Consider the following 17,776-nt stretch of genomic DNA (forward strand, 5'->3'; position numbering starts at 1 on the left):
GAACTTCTCATTCAAATTGATTTCAGTTTTTTGTGTTTGTTGGATTTCTGGTGTCAAATTCTTTCTCTAACTGACCGAGAAAACAAACTGCTTCAGTCAAAAACCTTTTCAATTGACATGGCTGCAAAAAAAATGAAAGGATTGAAGGCTTTCATTCAGAATCTTTGAGATGTTGGGGTGGACAACATTATCAAAGATGCCCCATGCCACAGAAAATCTAACCAGAGCGGAATTGATAGTGTATTTCCAATCAAGAGGAAGCGCAAAGTGAAGCGGATGGCACTTTATGATGCTGAAGATGACTCTCACCTTCTCACAGCAGAAACAGAATTCGGATCTCAGTGCAACCTTATGTTTGACAGCATTATTACACAAATTGAGTTCCTGTTTGAGGCTATGTTTGCTGTATCCTCTGATTTTGACTTTCTCAGTGGGCATTCACTCTGGATGAACTTAAGAAAAAAGCTGCAAATTTATCTCAAATTTACAAGGCAGATTTAGATTCTTCCGATTTCCAGTCAGAAATGGCAAGCTTTAAACATCAAGCTGCCGCAATAATGGACAACTTTGAAAAATCTAGCTCGATCGACATTTTGCAGCTTATTCATAAATATTCTTTAACCGATGCTTATCCCAACACGGCTTAAGCTCATCAAAACTATATGAGGTCAAAAATGGGCCAAGAACGTTTGTCTAGTTTGGCTATAATTTCAATTGAAAATGAAATGGCAAACAATATTGATTTTGATGATGTCAATAGTGAATTTGCCTCAAGAAAAGCCAGAAAAGTGACATTGAACTAAAGTTTGTGCAACCTTAATGACAAATTTTACTTATAACTTGATGTGATAAATTTGGTGATCAATAAATAATTTTTTTCGTTTGATTTTCTCATTTTTTTTTTTTTTTTTTTGGGGGGGGGGAGGGCGCAATTTTCTTTTCTTGCCCGAAGCGCAAAATTGGCTTGGTACGGCCCTGAATAGAGTCGGTGTTAGCGTACCGGGGAAATAAATGCTTCTTACACATTTCTTTAAAAAAAAAGGACAAGTATACAATTTCAGAATTAAGAAAAAAACATTTCCTCAGTACAAAAATATATAGAGAATTATCAAAACAAATGGATTGAAAGAAACAAGAACTTAAATGTAACAGGCAGAAAACATCGCTGTAGCTATCATGTTAATAACAAGCAAAGAAGTAGCAATTCTTTGAAATGCTCATTACAAAAATGAAAATGTAAAAGCGGAAATATCACCAGTTTAACATTTTTTCTACAAAAGAAAATTCGATATTTATCGATTCATTACGATATTAGTTTTTTTACGTGCATGCATGTAAAAAAAGTAATATCGTAATGAATCGATAAATATCGAAACTTTATCGTGCAAATTTTTTGGGAACGATATTATCGTAATATAAAAAAACTTACGATAGGCATATTCCGATATCTTATCGTAACGTAATAAGAAAAGTTTCGATACGCAGATGCTTAGCATTTTTACGCAAATTAACGCATTTTTTTCGCCGGTACGGTAACGCCGATGCTAATCATATCATATTATTCCTGATTACCCTCAGACCTTGCCTATAATAATGCTAATAACTTACAAAATTCAAATAGCTAATAATTCAATAGATCGTGTTTTTTTTACCATCAGAGGGAATACAGCCATTTAAAAAATTAGCCAGTTTTCTGGTTATGAATTAATGAAGCGTCAAGTATGTTATCATAGGCTTTAAAAATTATGCAAGAAAAGCTTATGTTTCATGAACTATATTAAAACTTAGACTAATGAACAACTATTGCAAACTTTCATAAAAACATCAGGAATAACGAAATTTTTAATACAAAGTACAGCCAAAATTTATAATAATCTCCTAAAAAAGCAACTTCGTGTAGGTCTTTAAGTTGTTCTTTATATAAAGCTCACTTAAGAAATGCACTTAAGTCATATGAAATGTAATAATAAAATGAACTTACCAAAACCAAAAAGTTCCTCTAACTTCTTACACACTTCTTTGAAAAAAAGAACAAAAATAGAATTTCAGAACTAAGAAAAATACATTTTCTCAGTACAAAAATATAAAGAGAAATGTCTAAACAAATGGATAGAAAGAAACTAAAACTTAAATGTAACAAGCAGAAAACATCGCTATAGCTATCATTTTAAAAACAAGGAAAGCAGTAGCAATTCTTTGAAATGCTCATTACAAAAACGAAAATATAAAAGCGGAATTATCACCAGTTTTACATTTTTTCTATAAAAAAAATTAATTTTAAAATAAGACAATCAACAAAAAAAAAAAAAAAAAATGAAATAATTTATAAAGACGAACAAACTACATTGAGAAAAAGAACAAACTACATGTTTCACCGAACTATTTCAATAAGATTGGTTATGATGAAATGGGAAATTAAGAATTATTGCCTATTTTAAAGGCCTGTTTTTTAGAAATGCCAAGATGATTTAGTAGCATATATTTTGCTGGAATGTTGTTAACTAAAATAAATGACTTTAAGTAATAGAATGTTTTACCAGTTTAAACATTTTTTTACAAAAGCAAAAAACGGGGACGCTGCTGCTGCAAAATTTCAAGACATGTCAAAAGATCTTTTCAGCTCTTTACAGCCAAAACCTGAATATTTTTTACGAAAAATGATCTCTATCATCTGTCTTCTGCCAATATCTTTATTTTTTGAATAAAAACTTGAAATAAAAATACATTTAAATGCTAATAATAAAAAGTAATAAATTGAATGAAACAAACAATATAAAGTCAAAAAATAAAAACAAGTAATTAAAAATAACTTACTTGTTTTGAATTGTTTAAGCTTTTCAAGCGCTAAAAAAGTAAAAATAAAGATCTTATGAACATATTTTCTTTATTAATAATAGAATTAGAAACAGAATAAAAAACCTATATGGAGTGAAAGGATTAACAATTTACATATAGTCAGCAGAAATATATTTACAATTATTATACTAATAACAAAAAAAACAGCAGTATAATCTTTGAAATTTTATTTTTGCAATAAATGCAAATAAGAAAATGGAAACCTTTTTTCAAATTCTCTTTTTTCATCTAAAGCTTTAAATTACCTCACAAACAAACAAATTTATATAAAAAAGTTGAAAATGAAGTAGGATTGAAGATGTAAGAACTTTTCATTAATAAAGAGCTTTTATTTCTTTTTGTAAAAATTTTAAAAAAAAAATCCAAATAATGAAAGATTTCAGAAAAAATAACTTTCCCTCAACAGAACGAAACTAAAAACTGATTGGAGAAAATCGTAAACAAACGATATGAGAGGAGAAACAATCTCGATTATTTCGCCGAAGTATATCAATGAGAAAACAGCTATGATGAACAGGGAAAGAAAGAATATTGCCAACTTTAAAAGCATATTATTTTAAATTGCCAAGTTGATTTAATAGCATATATATTGCTGGAAAGTTATTAACAATACTAAATGACTTTAAGTAATTGAATGTTTAACCAATTTAAATTTTTATTGACAAAAGTTCAAAAAGCAATAGAAAGTCATAATTAAAGGAAAACAAGTCATTTAAAAAAGAACCAACCATTCTGCGTTTGTATAATTTCACGTTCATCTAAAAAAATTTTAAAAATGCTTAAAAAAAAAAGGTATTTACCTTATACATATAGCAACAGAAAGTGGATGGATACCACATATGGTGCAAAAAGAGTAATGATTTACAAATAATTGGAAGAAATATATTTACAGCTATCATATTTACAACAAACAAAGCACCAATATATTCTTTGAAATTAGTAATTATTATAAATGCAAATAAGAAAATGGCAACACTTTTTCAAATTTTTTTCCTTATTAAAAGTTTTAATTCTCTTCACAAATAAACCCAAACATTTAACGAACTAATAATGAAATTAGATAAGCAATGCACCATTTTTTAAATCGTGAGCTTTTGGTGAATTTTGTAAAAAGTTAAGGAAAAAATTCAAACAATGAAGGATTTCAGTAAAAATCATTTTCCCTTTACAGAACGAAAATAAAAACTGAATTGAGAAAATCGTACACAAACGAAATGAGAAGACTAACAATATAAATTATTTTGCAGAAGTATATCAATAATAAAAATAGCTATAATGAAAAGGGAAAGAAAGAATATTGCCAACTTTATAAGCATATTATTTTAAATTGCCAAGTTGATTTAATAGCATATATATTGCTAGAAAGTTATTAACTATACTAAATGGCTTTAAGTAAGCGAATGTTTTACCAATTTAAATTTTTATTGACAAAATTTCAAAAAGAAATAGGAAAATATGATTAAAAAAGAAGTATTTACTATAAATGAACTAACCAAGTTTCCGTTCTAATGTTGAAAATTCATCTAAAAAACATAAAAACAAGTAATTTATAAAAAGGTAATTTATATATGTGGAAACAGAGAGTGGATAGAAACCACATATTGTGCGAAAAGAGTAATGGTTTTAAAATGATTTGAAGAAATAAAGCTATATAGAGCAAAGCTGAAACAAAGTGAGAGAACGAACAAACTAGATTATTTTGCAGAACTATATCAATAGAATTGAATATAATAAAAAGGGAAATTAAGAATCCTGCCAACTTCAACAATTAACTATCTGACATTGTCAAGATGATTTAATAGCATTAGTTTTGCTGGAAGTTTGTAAGCTATAATAAATGACTTTGAGCAGTAGAATGTTTTAGGAGATTAGACATTTATTGAGAAAAGCTCAAAAAGCAGTTAGAAGTATTGATTACAAAAGAAGTAGTCATTAAAAAATACACTTACAATTCTTCTTTCGTACAATTGCAATTTTATCTAAAAAACATACAAACAAGTAAATTGTAAAAAACTATTTACTTTATATATGTAGAAACAGAAAGTATATAGTGACCACATATGGTGCGAAAAGAGTAATGATTTACAAATAATTGGAAGAAATATATTTTCAGCTATCATATTTAAAACAAAAAAAACAGTAATACATTCTTTGAAGTTAGTAATTATTAATTATTAATTAATTATTAAATGCAAATAAGAAAATGTTTTTTCAAATTTTCTTTCCTCATTAAAAGTTGTCATTTTCTTCTCAAAACATTTTAAGTAATATATAATGAAACAATAATGAAAAAAGATTATTTATGCACTATTTTTTGATTCGTGAACTTTTCAACTTTTTGTGAAATGTTAACAAAAAAATTCAAGTAGTAAAAGGTTTCAGAAAAGAGCATTTTCTCTCTACAAAACGAAAATAAAAGCTGAATAGAGAAATTCGTAAACCAATGAAAGAAGAGATCAAAGAACAAACTAGATTATTTCACAGAATCATATCAATAAGATTGTTTATGCTGAAAAGAGAAACTAAGATAATTACCAACATTGACAGTTTATTTTTTGACAATGCCAAGATGTATTAATTGAATATCATTTGCTAAAATGTTGTTGGTTATAGTAAATGAAATTAAGGAATGGAATGTTCTAAAGCAATAAGTAGTAATGAATAAAATTGAAACAGTTGTTAAAAAGAACTTACTTGCTAGCATTTTTTCAATCTCTTCTAACTCTAGAGAAAGTAAAAATAAAGTTTTTATGAAAATATATTTTCTTTATAGATAATGGAAATAGAAACAGGATACAAAATATATATGGTGTAAAAAGATTAACAATTTACATATAGTTAGCAGAATTAAATTTACAGCTATTACACTTAAAAACAAACAAAACTGCAATATGTTCTTTGAAAATGTTTTTTACAATAAATGCAGTCAAGAAAAAGAAAACGCTTTTTCTAATTTTCTTTTTTCATTTGAGGCTTTAAATCAATTCACAAACAAACAAAAATCTATAACTAAGCTATAATGAAGCAGGATTGAAGATGTAAATAATTTAACGAAACAAACCATTTAACACCTAAATCAACAAAATAATCATGAAAAAAGATTAACTTTGCACCATATTTTAATTCAAGAACTTTTTGTACTATTTGTAACAACTTAAATAAAAAAATACAAACAATAATGGATTTCAGAAAAAGTCATTTTGTCAATACAGAAAAAAAAAATCAAAGTTAAGTATAGAAAAAGTAAGCAATGCGGATTATTTCGCAGAATTATGTCAATAATATTGGTTATGATTAAATGGGAAATAAGGGATTATTGCCTATTTTAACAGCTTTTTTTTTGACGAGGCCAAGATGATTTAATAGCATATATTTTGCTTGAATGTTCTTAACTAAAATAAATGACTTTTAGTTATATGTTTTACCAAATTAAACATTTATTTACAAAAGCAAAAACGGGAACGCTGCTGCTGCAAAATTTCAAGACATGTCAAAAGATCTTTCCAGCTCTTTACAGCCACAACCTGAATATTTTTTATGAATAATGATCTCTACCTACTGCTTTCTACTAATATCTTTATTATTTAAACAAAAGCTTGATATAAAATACATTTGAATGCTAATAATAATAACTAATAAATTGAATCAAACAAACATTATAAAGTCAAAAAATTTAAAAAAATAATTGATAAGTAAAAAGTAGTTATCAAAATGAACTTACTCGTTTTGAGTTGTTTAAGCTTTTCTAGCGCTAAAAAAGTAAAAATAAAGATCTTATGAAAACATATTTTCTTTATTAATAATAGAAACAGAAACAGAATAGAAAACCTATATTTAGTGAAAGGATTTACAATTTACATATAGTCAACAGAAATATATTTACAACTATTATATTAACAACAAAAAAAACAGCATTATAATCTTTGAAATTTTATTTTTGCAATAATTGCAAATAAGAAAATGGAAGCGTTTTTTCAAATTTTCTTTGAACATTATTAACATCAAACAGCCAGCTGGTTTGTGTTCCGACTTACTGGATCCTCCTATGATAAATAATTTTTTGGAAAACCAGAGCAAAGCGTTCGTGAGAGCTGAGAATAATATTGCGGACAGCGAGGTGGAAGAGACAGTCTAAAACTGGAGAGCAATGTTATTGAGACTGTAGTTTACACCCGCTCCTGTGTCACTCGAGATGATGACCTGAGATCAATTGCGAACACAATCTGAAACTCCAGACGGTTCCCAGTGCTTGAAAGGTGGAAAGAACCTATATCTGTGATCATCTCAAAGTCGAGAGGTGCAAAATACTTTAAAGGATTCTTACCAGAGGTGTGAGCTGCACTAACATTTGCCCTGATGGTGACAGCTAAGGTTTAACCAAACCTGAGCAGGATTAGATTGCCAGGATCTGCGTGATCATCACATCCCTGCATCAATCTATCTTGAGAGGTTTGCTGAGAAGGCATTATAAATAGGTCACACATAGCCCAGTAGTTCCCATAGGACTGAATGCTTTGAGGTTCTTGGCCCTGCATCCGGACACTCATCTTGTCTACAAGTCTCGACCAAGATTGCATACAAAACGAGCTGTAAAGTTAGTAATCCTTGTGGGTGTCACATCATAGATCAAGCGCGCGGTGCCTGGCACCACAACTGTTTCCCTGCTTTGGCTCGGGATTCTATCATCGAAGTTTGACACAAAGGCTTAGCTATAGAGCTGATGAGTAAAGTTGTCATAGTTACTAACCTTTGACCGCGGATAGCGTACCACGTCAGCACATCCCTTTTGTGTCTAGATGTGTGCTATACTTGCTGGAAAGAGAAGCCATCACAGCTGCTGGGAAATACAATATTTGGAGAATGATTCGACTCTCTAATAAAGACTTTGTAATTATGCAATGATTTCAAGTGGAATGGCTAAAGGTTTTGGTGAGGAAATCCCTCTAATACTCGAAGAAACTGATTGGGGGTAATGGGATCTAGATAGACTGTTGTGAATAAAGTCTTCAAGATGTAATTAGCGTGTTCGAAGGTGTTAATGTTTGTAGGAGCTAATGTGTGTAGGTGTTAATGTTTATAGGTGCTAATGTATGCAGGTGTTAATGTATGTAATTGTTATTGCATTAAATGTGAGTAAATGACGCTATTGTAAAAATGTATAAAAAGAGAGAGTATTTTGTAAAATGTATTGATTTGCAGTCAGATGTAAAAAATATTATCAAGTTCAAACAGAAAAAGTGACTATTTAGTATCTCAGGGAAAGTCTGATAATTCCCCACAAGCCTAGCTAATGAATCTGGTCTTAATGGTCAAGAAGCAGATGTTGATTAAGCTATTATCACAATGCCGGATGTTCCTTGAGAACCTCTGACTTTAGATAAGACTGGAGAAGAGAGAACGTTTGGTGTATGGAGGGATCTAGAAGCCTCAAATCTTAAAGAAAAATTCTACAAATTAGCTAAAAAGCTTTATAGAATTTCTCTTTAAGATTTGGCTGGATTTTGTGATATTCAGTTCATTCTAGTTCCGGCCGGAATCACAATAATTAAAGTCGAAATGCCGGAATTTATTTTTCAGCTTTATTTTTTAATACATGTGATACAGACAGTGTAAATTAAATCAAAAAATATTCGTCCGACAGGGAAATAAATACCATTAGTTAAGCCTGGGTAAAAAATACTAGTTATAAATGAATAAATTGAAGACTTGTTTGCAATTTTGAATTAAGGATTAAAAATAATCAAGTAAGGATTTCTGGAAAGTTAGTAATATTGTGGTGCAATAATAAGAGCTGCTCTCCAGTTTTTCGCAACAAACCAGCTCTTTTTTTCTCAAAAATGTTACCTGCCTCTGAGAATAGTCTCTCTGAATAGACAAATGAAGCAGGGGCTGAAAAAGCCAAATTTTAGCCAAATGTCAGCAAGAGATATCTATTACTGACATTTTATCCATATTAATCTCTTTTTGTGAATTTATTTAATCCTTTATCTCAGACAAAAGCCAAATTTTAGCCAAATTTTTTTGCTCATCCGGGAAAAGTGACAGTGATCAGAAGAAATTTACGTTAAAATTATTTTTGTAACTTGGACATGCCGATCCTATAATTATGCGTGGTTGTGGTGACAAATTACCATAAATGTGCCATATATAGCACATTTATGAAGATCATTAAAAAACCAAGTTATCTATTTTTAACCGATTAAAATTGTATAAATAGGGTAAAAACATTATTTTTTATATGTTGATTAAAAAGTTACAAATGCGGTGTTGATCTTAAAAATATAGTAAATTACGCAATCGGTATTAATCTTGATCACCTTCGGATCAGACAGTTTATACCTTGGACCAATACGTGTGGACAAAATATGTACTTTACTCATTAGTACATTAAAGAAACCTTTCAAAGAAACATTACTCATAAATCTTTTTTCAATGGACTTTCTTAGCATGTTCTTTATTGATTGGACTCTAGAATCATCTGCAAGGCTTGCAAGAATATTATGTAGTGCACGAATATTGCTAATTACTAATGACAACATTGATTTTGATTTACTGACTGTATCATTAATCATAAAAAATGGTTGTAAAAGTCCCAATACATTTTCAACTCCCATTTATTTGAACTAAATATGAAATTTATTAAATGAGGGTGGTCTGTTGTGTAAATTTGTGAAGATCTTTTGAGAGTCGTAATTCAATCCAACATTAAATATGAACTATTCCATCTAATTGGAACATCTTGAACTGGAAATAAAAGTTTTGAAATTTTAGAATCTAATTCTTTCTATATTTCTTTTAATTTGGTGTTAGCCAAACCTGAATGGTTAAAATAAGTGCAGATGCTTCTACGTTTATTTATCATGTTGTATACTACAACCTGATCAAAAAGAGCGTCTTTGATAACCAACTACAATTGATGAACAAAACATGAGATTTCTGAGGACTTTGCCAATTCAATTCCAAGTTGCATGTTATAATCACTGTCTTTATGGACTTTATGTATATTCGTTTTGGAAATATCCCAATCAACTCTCATCGCATCAAATAAATTTGAAATATTTATTCCAGTGTGGGACCATAGAAAATGTTTACAATGTAAAACACAATCCATTCTAATAAAATTATCTGTGATCCAATGTGCAGGCAATGATTTAAATCCATCATTACTTTGGGTATTTGTCCAAATATCTGTTATAACTGAAATATGATCGACTGCAGAAATGTCATTAAATACTACGGTTTTAATTTTTCGTATGATGCTAGATGCATTGTTTCCTTAAAAAAATTTCTACTTGGAATTAGGTATTGTGGTTGCAAGTGAGCAATCAATTCCATGAACCCCTGCTCTTCAACTACAGAAAAAGGTTGATTGTCCATCGCAAAAAAATTCGTTATTCTTTGATTAACTTTGGATTAGTTTTAAATATAAATAATAATGCAGTTAAAAAAGATGATGCAGTTAAAAATTTACAACACACAATACAAAAACAATATTATTTAAATAAGATAAGAATAAAATTTATAAAATAGTTTAAATATATATTATGATGCTAAGATGAGCATGCTTCCACTTTAATCTTGGATGTAAAAATAATGTAAAGATAGTTTTCCGGCCAGAACGAGAATTAAATTTGTCATTCCGGCAAATCCGTTTCCGGCCGGATTTGAAAAAACCCATTCTGGTACACCCTTAGTACTTACAGATTAATTTTTAATTGAGAAAAGTTCAAAAAGCAATAAGAAGTCATAATTAAAAGAGAAGTAATCATAAAAAAAAACCCAACCATTCTGCATTTGTTGAACTTCATGTACCTCTAAAGAAAGTAAAAACAAATGCTTTAAAAAAAGGTATTTACTTTATATATATATGGAAACAGAAAGTAGATAGAGACCACATATGGTGCGAAAAGAGTAATGGTTTACAAATAATCGGAAGAAATATATTCACAACTATCATATTTACAACAAGCGAAACAGCAATACATTCTTTGAAGTTAGTAATTATTATAAATGCAAATAAGAAAATGTTTTTTCAAATTTTCTTCCTAATTAAAAGTTGTCATTTTCTTCTCAAAACATTTTAAATAATATATAACGAAACAATAATGAAAAAAGATTATTTATGCACTATTTTTTGATTTGTGAACTTTTCAACTTTTTGTGAAAAGTTAACAAAAAAACTCAAGTAATAAAAGACTTCAGAAAAAAGCATTTCCTTTCTACAAAACGAAAATAAAAGCTGAATAGGGAAATTCGTAAACCAATGAAAGAAGAGATGGAAGAACAAACTAGATTATTTCACAAAATTATATCAATAAGATTGTTTATGATGAAAAGGGAAACTAAGATAATTGCCAACATTTACAGTTTATTTTCTGACAATGCCAAGATGTATTAATTGAATATCATTTCCTAAAGTGTTGTTGATTATAATAAATGAAATAAAGGAAAGAAACGTTCTAAAGCAATAAGTAGTAAAAATGAAGTAGTTATTAAAAAGAGCTTACTCGCTAGCATTTCGCTAATCTCTTCTGACTCTAGAGAAAGTAAAAACAAAGATTTTATGAAAATTTATTTTCTTTTTAGATAATGGAAACAGAAACAGTTATATCTTTATATATATTTACATATGTTTACATTTTATTTATATATATATTTATATTTTATGTATATATTTACAACTATTATACTAACAGCAAACAAAACAACATTATTTTCTTTGAAATTGTTTGATGTAACAAATGCAACTAAGAAAAACGAAATATCTTCTTAGACTTATCTTTCATCAATTTCAGCACTGCTCATTTTTAGAGGTTTTAAGTTGAAGTTATTTTTGCTTCAGATTTTTTCTAGCCATCTTTTTGAGCAGGTTGACATGAAATAGAAACCGTTGAAAACTAATTAAAAACCGCATCTTTTTTCTTTTTTTGACCATTTTTCTAGATATTTAAAACCTTTAAAAAATGAGGGGATCCTAAACATTATATGGCTATATCTTTTGAGCGTCAAAATATATTTTGATAAAATTTGAAACCTAATTACAATTTATATTTGAATTCAAGATGAAGAGTATTTTTTTTCCAAAAAACAAATTTTTTCAATCAGGGGGATGCAGGGGTCATTTTTCAATGGTATTCCTGCCCCTGTGATCCGATTGCCGTGATTTTTAGTAAAAAAATTACCAATTTAATGAATATTAGCAAAATAATAGTTGCAATTATCTTCTTGTCAAAAATTTATTAGGAATGCAAATTTTTCATCTCTACTGGCACACACAAAACATGAATAAATCTTCGATAACAAAATCAGACAAATGAAATACCATAAACAATATTTTAAAAATTATAATATGTTACAAAAATAAAAAAGAAATTTTTCTTACAATCTCGTTGAACTTTATTCAACAACCATAGCTCTTAGCTTTTCACCGTGATGGACGTTTTTCTCAGACACAACGAACCATTTCAGTGTCTTGTTTAAGTTTTTATGCACTGCTTCAGATGTTTGTTCTGATGTAATACCGAGCGGGGTTTTCTTCATATGGAGATACTCCTTGAGATGTAACTTAATTATTTGAAACTTCCATCTAAGTAAAATCTTCATTGCGAATACATCATGGACATATACTTTTAAGTGAAGCATGGACTCCACAAACTCGTCTATTTTTTCTTTGTAGGGTCAGGGCCGTACCGAGCCAATTTTGCGCTTCGGACAAGAAAAGAAAATTGCGCCCTTCCCCCCCCCCCCCCCAAAAAAAAATAATAATAATAATAAAGGAGATAATTAAACTAAAAAATGATTTATTGATCACCAAATTTATTAAAAGTAAAACGTGCTTCAAATCATACCTAAATTCTAATAATAATACAATGGCTAATAATATGCTAACAGAAACAGAATCGGTTGATACCGTGTACTTACTTAAACCAAATAAAGGTAATGGAGTTGATGATGTAAGCAGTAATGTACCCAGTCGGCATATCTAGTATTGTAAATACTCGGAGTATTGATCACGTATAACATACCGCCGTTGATGCCAGAAAAATACGCATTTAGTTTTAAGTTTCGAATTCGAGTTCAATACTACTTATTTATCAAAAATGCGTATCATATTATATTTGATCATAATCGGGTACGATATCGTGCCCGAAAGATTTGTTTTTCATATTTCATATATTATTTCATTTGTCATAAAAAGCACATAATAACCCATTTGTTTTTTTCAAATAAAATTTGGTTTATGTAAAGCTGGTAAATCATATTTTGTTAATATAAAATACTTAGTTATACTTGGGTTTTGCCATAAATTGGCTTTGCTAAGTTCTTTAAAACTGTGACAAATTATTTTTTTTCTTTATTGCATTTATATTACTTTATGTATAAGTTATTTATCCTTAACTGTATATATTTCTGTTGTTAAACATGTATATATATATATGTATATGTATATATATATATATATATATATATATATATATATATATATATATATATATATATATATATATATATATATATATATATATATATATATATATATATATATATAGTATATTGGAATCCATTGGACTTAAAGTAAGAGCTATAATATCTGATGGAGCAAGCCCAAATAGAAAATTCAATAATATTAATAAACTGGAAGTTTACAGCAATATAATAGTTGGAGTAGTTCCCTGTACATGAAACCATTTTACTCTAGGTAGCTACAAAACTAGTTGATATTTTGTATTATTTATTATCTCTCTAGTTATACATATACTAAAGTAGCTAAGTAAATGATTTCAATTTCTATATCATAATCAGCGTTATTAAAAGTTATATGAAGAGATATCATTCTGCTAAAGTAGTATCACATATCTCCAGTACAGTTTTTACTGATTATCAGTGCAATATTTACTTATTTTTATCAGATATAGATTATATACAGAATTTTTTGTTCTGTTTTAGAAAATTTAGAAAATAAATTAAAATTTTGAGCCAACACTGACATTTTATTGTTGCTAAACATTAAATTTTATTATAAGGATTGCAGTTCTTATATCTGTTTTTTGTTCTTTATTCGATAAGTGTTTGATTTAAATTAAATATGATTATAATTTGATATTTTATTACAAAATATGTCTTTATATATGAATATATATATGAATCTTTTTAGATTTTTTCATGTTGTTTTTAAATTTTTTGTTCGCGCAGTTCAAGTTATATATGTTGATAGTTTGCATCTATGTTTATATTATGTTCAAAGTTAAAAAGTTTTTGATAAATATATGTATGTGATAATATGTGTTATATAATTGTTTTATAAATGTGTTTTTAAAATAGTATAAAATGTATCTGTTGTGTATATAAATATTATATGAGGTGTTATGTAAAGTTAAATAAATATATTGTGTTTTATAGTTAGCATATATGTTTATATTATGTTGTTTACATGTTTTCAAAGTGTGTGACTTGGCAAACATGTTGAGCAAGATTTTGCGTAAAGTTGCTATTTATGTTACTAATGTTGTTACATTTGGCTTACCTTTATGTTGGTGTCTATTGTTAAAAATTATAAGTGGTTTTATTATTGAAACTCACTGCTTTTAATCATTTACTAGAAGGCACTCAAGAAAAATCATTTTGCCGTATATACATTTTGTTTATATCTCAATTTGAATTTTTAGAACCATGACATACCAACATGAATTGTTTTCTAAAAGCTAACATGAAATAACAATATTTAACAACTACCACTCTCTTATCATGACATCTTATCTCTATCAGATATATTGATTTATGATTCATATATGATGTTTTTCTTTGTATTTACTTATCCACTTATCCATTACATTTTTTCGTTTCAGATTTATCATATGATGGGTTTATACGATATAAAAGAGCAAATATATGTAAATTTATATGAATTTTTTAAAAACATCTGTTAATAATTAGTCCAGTCAACGCTCAAACTTCAATGTTGCATATGTCATTTTTAAGTAGTTTCTAGGCTTTTCTAAATGTGTTTCTTATTCACATGGTTTTACAAGCAAGGTCTGCAAGCAAATTTGAGCTGAAAATTTTTTTTTTAGCCTTTAAGGAGAATTGGCGTTATTCTTTGTTTAATTTAATTTGCTTAAAATATAGTAGTTCTAATAAATAAATGTTTGTTTGTTCTTGGTTTTTTACTCATCTGTTTTCAGATTCTTATAAACTAGGCAACTCAGCTAAGCAAGTTTTGTTTTATTTTTTAGTGCAATTGGAAAGAGCTGAAAGTTATTTTTTAGAGCAATTGAAAAGAACTGAAGTGCTTTTTAGTTACTTCACACAGTGTAACTGATACTAATTTGAGTAAGTTAGCGATTTTGTTTTATTTTATATTGGATTTACTTCATATTAAGTATATACTTTATGTATTTATTATGGAAAACTGACTGTAATGTGTTGACATGAAAGTTTATAAACATAAATCTGCCTATATTTCAGTATATTTTATATTTCTCTATATCTATATAAATATTCTTTCTTAGAAAAAGTAACAGAATAGAAAAACAGAAAAAACAGAATAGAAAAAATAAAAAAATTCCTTTAGAAAGTAGCTGAAAAAAAAAGATGATATTTTTCCATTGTGCATTGCAGTCTAGATTCTTTGTTGAATTAAAAATAATTGATGTAAATAAATATTGTTTAATATTTTTGATAAATGACTAATGTGTATAAACATATAAAAAGATATGGACTTCAATAAATCTTAAGTTTAAATAAAGTCTTTGATTAGAAAAGATCACAATTTGTAAGATTCCTTTACGTTCATTTATTTAGTTGTAACAATAGTAAGATTACTGGTAATATGTTTAATGATAATAGTGAAATTAAAATAGATAGTATTAGGCTCAACGAAGTTATTAATGTAAATGCTAATAGGCAACTTGAAAAAAGTTGTCAAATGAAAAAAATAGATCTAGGCAGGATGAAATTAATCATTGTTGATATGTAAGAAATGCTGCTTGGTGTTAATTTGATTTTACTTTAGACACTTTAGAACAAAGCAAAGTATGAGTTCAACTATTTATAGTAACAATTAACACTTTTAAATTTAAATAATTTAAATTTTTTTACAATTTCTATCATAATGATGTTCTTTTTTTCATTTTTTCTCTTTTTTTCTAGTTTGTCTTCCCTTTGTATTCTCTTGATTAGTTAGCTTACTGTTGAAACATGGTTTTAATTTTGTAAATTTAGTATGATGTGATATTCTCTCTATTAATCATTAGTCAACAGTTAAAGAGAAGCTGGAGCTTAATTAAGAAATGCTGGAAATTAGCTTTTAATCAAGGTAAAAATAATTTTGTTTACTAATAACATAAAAAAACCAGTTACTACTATTTATTCTGTGTTTTTTTACTTTTGTTAACATGCTGCTTTGGTAACACTTTCTTTCTCTCCCTCTCTCTCTAAGATGAGAGGGAGATTTAATAAAACTTATGTAATTACTGAGCTCTTACATATTTCTTAATACTACAAATGATAATGACCATTTATAAGAAATATTTTACGAGTTGCTTGCTATTTTATGATATAGTTGCTCAAATTGTTTAACTATAATTGTCCCTTGATTGTTCAAATATTGTAATAAATAAAATCTTTTTAGTCAAAGTATTTAAGTTAATAAAATATCTTATTAAGTTGTGGTGTTATTTGCTAGTGTTACTACATTGTGCTGTCTAGCCTTTTTATAATCTTATTATTATTATTATTATTATTATTATTATTATTATTATTATTATTATTATTATTATTATTATTATTATTATTATTATTATTATTATTATTATTATTATTATTATTATTATTATTATTATTATTATTATTATTATTATTATTATTATTATTATTATTATTATTATTATTATTATTATTATTATTATTATTATTATTATTATTATTATTATTATTATTATTATTATTATTATTATTATTATTATTATTATTATTATTATTATTATTATTATTATTATTATTATCCTAATTCTACTAAAAATAAAATGCAAATAATACTTTTGTAATTAAAAATTGTAATTTTTTTTCATTTCATTTTTTAGGTATTTGCAGGCTTTACTTGACTTCCCTTTTCTGGTAGCTGTGTTGTGACAGATTTTAAAAAGAGCTCAACTGATGTTAATGCGGTCTTTATGTGGTTAACTATAAGCAATGACGTTGCTGTTAGGGAATCAAAGTTAAAATATTTATAGATAAATTTGTATTTAGTTTTTTAGATAATATATCAAGTTATTAATGTGTTTTTATTGTCATTAATGATTTAATAACTCATAACCCGTATTACGGGTTGTTTACTGTTAGTCATTATCATTATGTTATGAATTCATATCAGTTAATAAAATTGTATTGGATATTCTCTGGTTATCGTGTTTTATACGTGTTTGCAAGAGTTTGATATTCAGTAGGCGTCGTATTGTATACCTGTCTTAATACGCATCTGATGTCTATTTTTAATGCGCGTTCGACACGATAAAACGGCTAACATATATTCGTAAATAAGGCGTATTCTGGAAAGTTTTAAATGCGCATGTAATACCAGGAAAATATCGTATTGAATATTCTCTGATTATCGTGTTTTACACGTGTTTACAAGAGTTTCAAATGCGAGTTTGATACTCGGTAGGCGTCGTATTGTATACCTGTCTTAATACGCATCTAATGCGTATTTCTAATGCGTGTTCGACACGATAAAATGGCTAACATACATACCACAACGATGCGTAATTAAACGAGTTTCTAATGCGCATTTACAACTAAATTTGCCGACTGGGTAGTAATTAAATCAATACCTTATTTAAAAATACCACTTTTGCATGTTTTTACGCTCCCTTTAAACAAAGCAATCTTTTCCGATAAACTTAAAGTTGCGAGGGATTCACCT

At 27.6% G+C, this 17,776-nt stretch overlaps 1 protein-coding gene and 1 long non-coding RNA gene across 10 annotated transcripts in view; one reads left to right on the forward strand and one right to left on the reverse strand.

The window, feature by feature from the left end:
* LOC149877274 (uncharacterized) overlaps positions 1-17,776 on the reverse strand; it is a 59,863-nt gene that overhangs the window by 18,824 nt on the left and 23,263 nt on the right. For all 4 annotated transcript variants that reach the window (XM_090074234.1, XM_090074236.1, XM_090074237.1 and 1 more), the window contains exons 6-14: positions 11,364-11,393; positions 10,641-10,670; positions 6,578-6,607; positions 5,551-5,580; positions 4,806-4,835; positions 4,350-4,379; positions 3,585-3,614; positions 2,815-2,844; positions 1,982-2,017 (exon numbers count right to left, since the gene is read on the reverse strand). In XM_090074234.1, coding sequence (XP_089930360.1) covers positions 1,982-2,017; positions 2,815-2,844; positions 3,585-3,614; positions 4,350-4,379; positions 4,806-4,835; positions 5,551-5,580; positions 6,578-6,607; positions 10,641-10,670; positions 11,364-11,393 — 276 coding nt within the window. The remainder of the gene's footprint in view (positions 1-1,981; positions 2,018-2,814; positions 2,845-3,584; positions 3,615-4,349; positions 4,380-4,805; positions 4,836-5,550; positions 5,581-6,577; positions 6,608-10,640; positions 10,671-11,363; positions 11,394-17,776) is intronic.
* On the forward strand, positions 12,830-17,127 carry LOC149877275 (uncharacterized). 6 transcript variants are annotated; one of them, XR_016448139.1, is made up of 4 exons: positions 12,830-13,107; positions 14,703-15,186; positions 16,078-16,171; positions 16,938-17,127. It is a non-coding gene; the product is annotated as an uncharacterized LOC149877275 (long non-coding RNA). The 6 variants fall into 6 exon arrangements; XR_016448136.1 differs by lacking the exon at positions 12,830-13,107 and having other exon boundaries at positions 13,406-14,747; positions 15,090-15,186; XR_016448137.1 differs by lacking the exon at positions 12,830-13,107 and having other exon boundaries at positions 13,406-14,747; positions 15,090-15,186; positions 16,110-16,171.

Source organism: Hydra viridissima, unplaced genomic scaffold (genome assembly GCF_058129835.1).
Source record: "Hydra viridissima isolate aposymbiotic clone 2 unplaced genomic scaffold, HvirCarnegie_v1 scaffold_16, whole genome shotgun sequence".
Taxonomy (NCBI): Eukaryota; Metazoa; Cnidaria; class Hydrozoa; order Anthoathecata; family Hydridae; genus Hydra; species Hydra viridissima.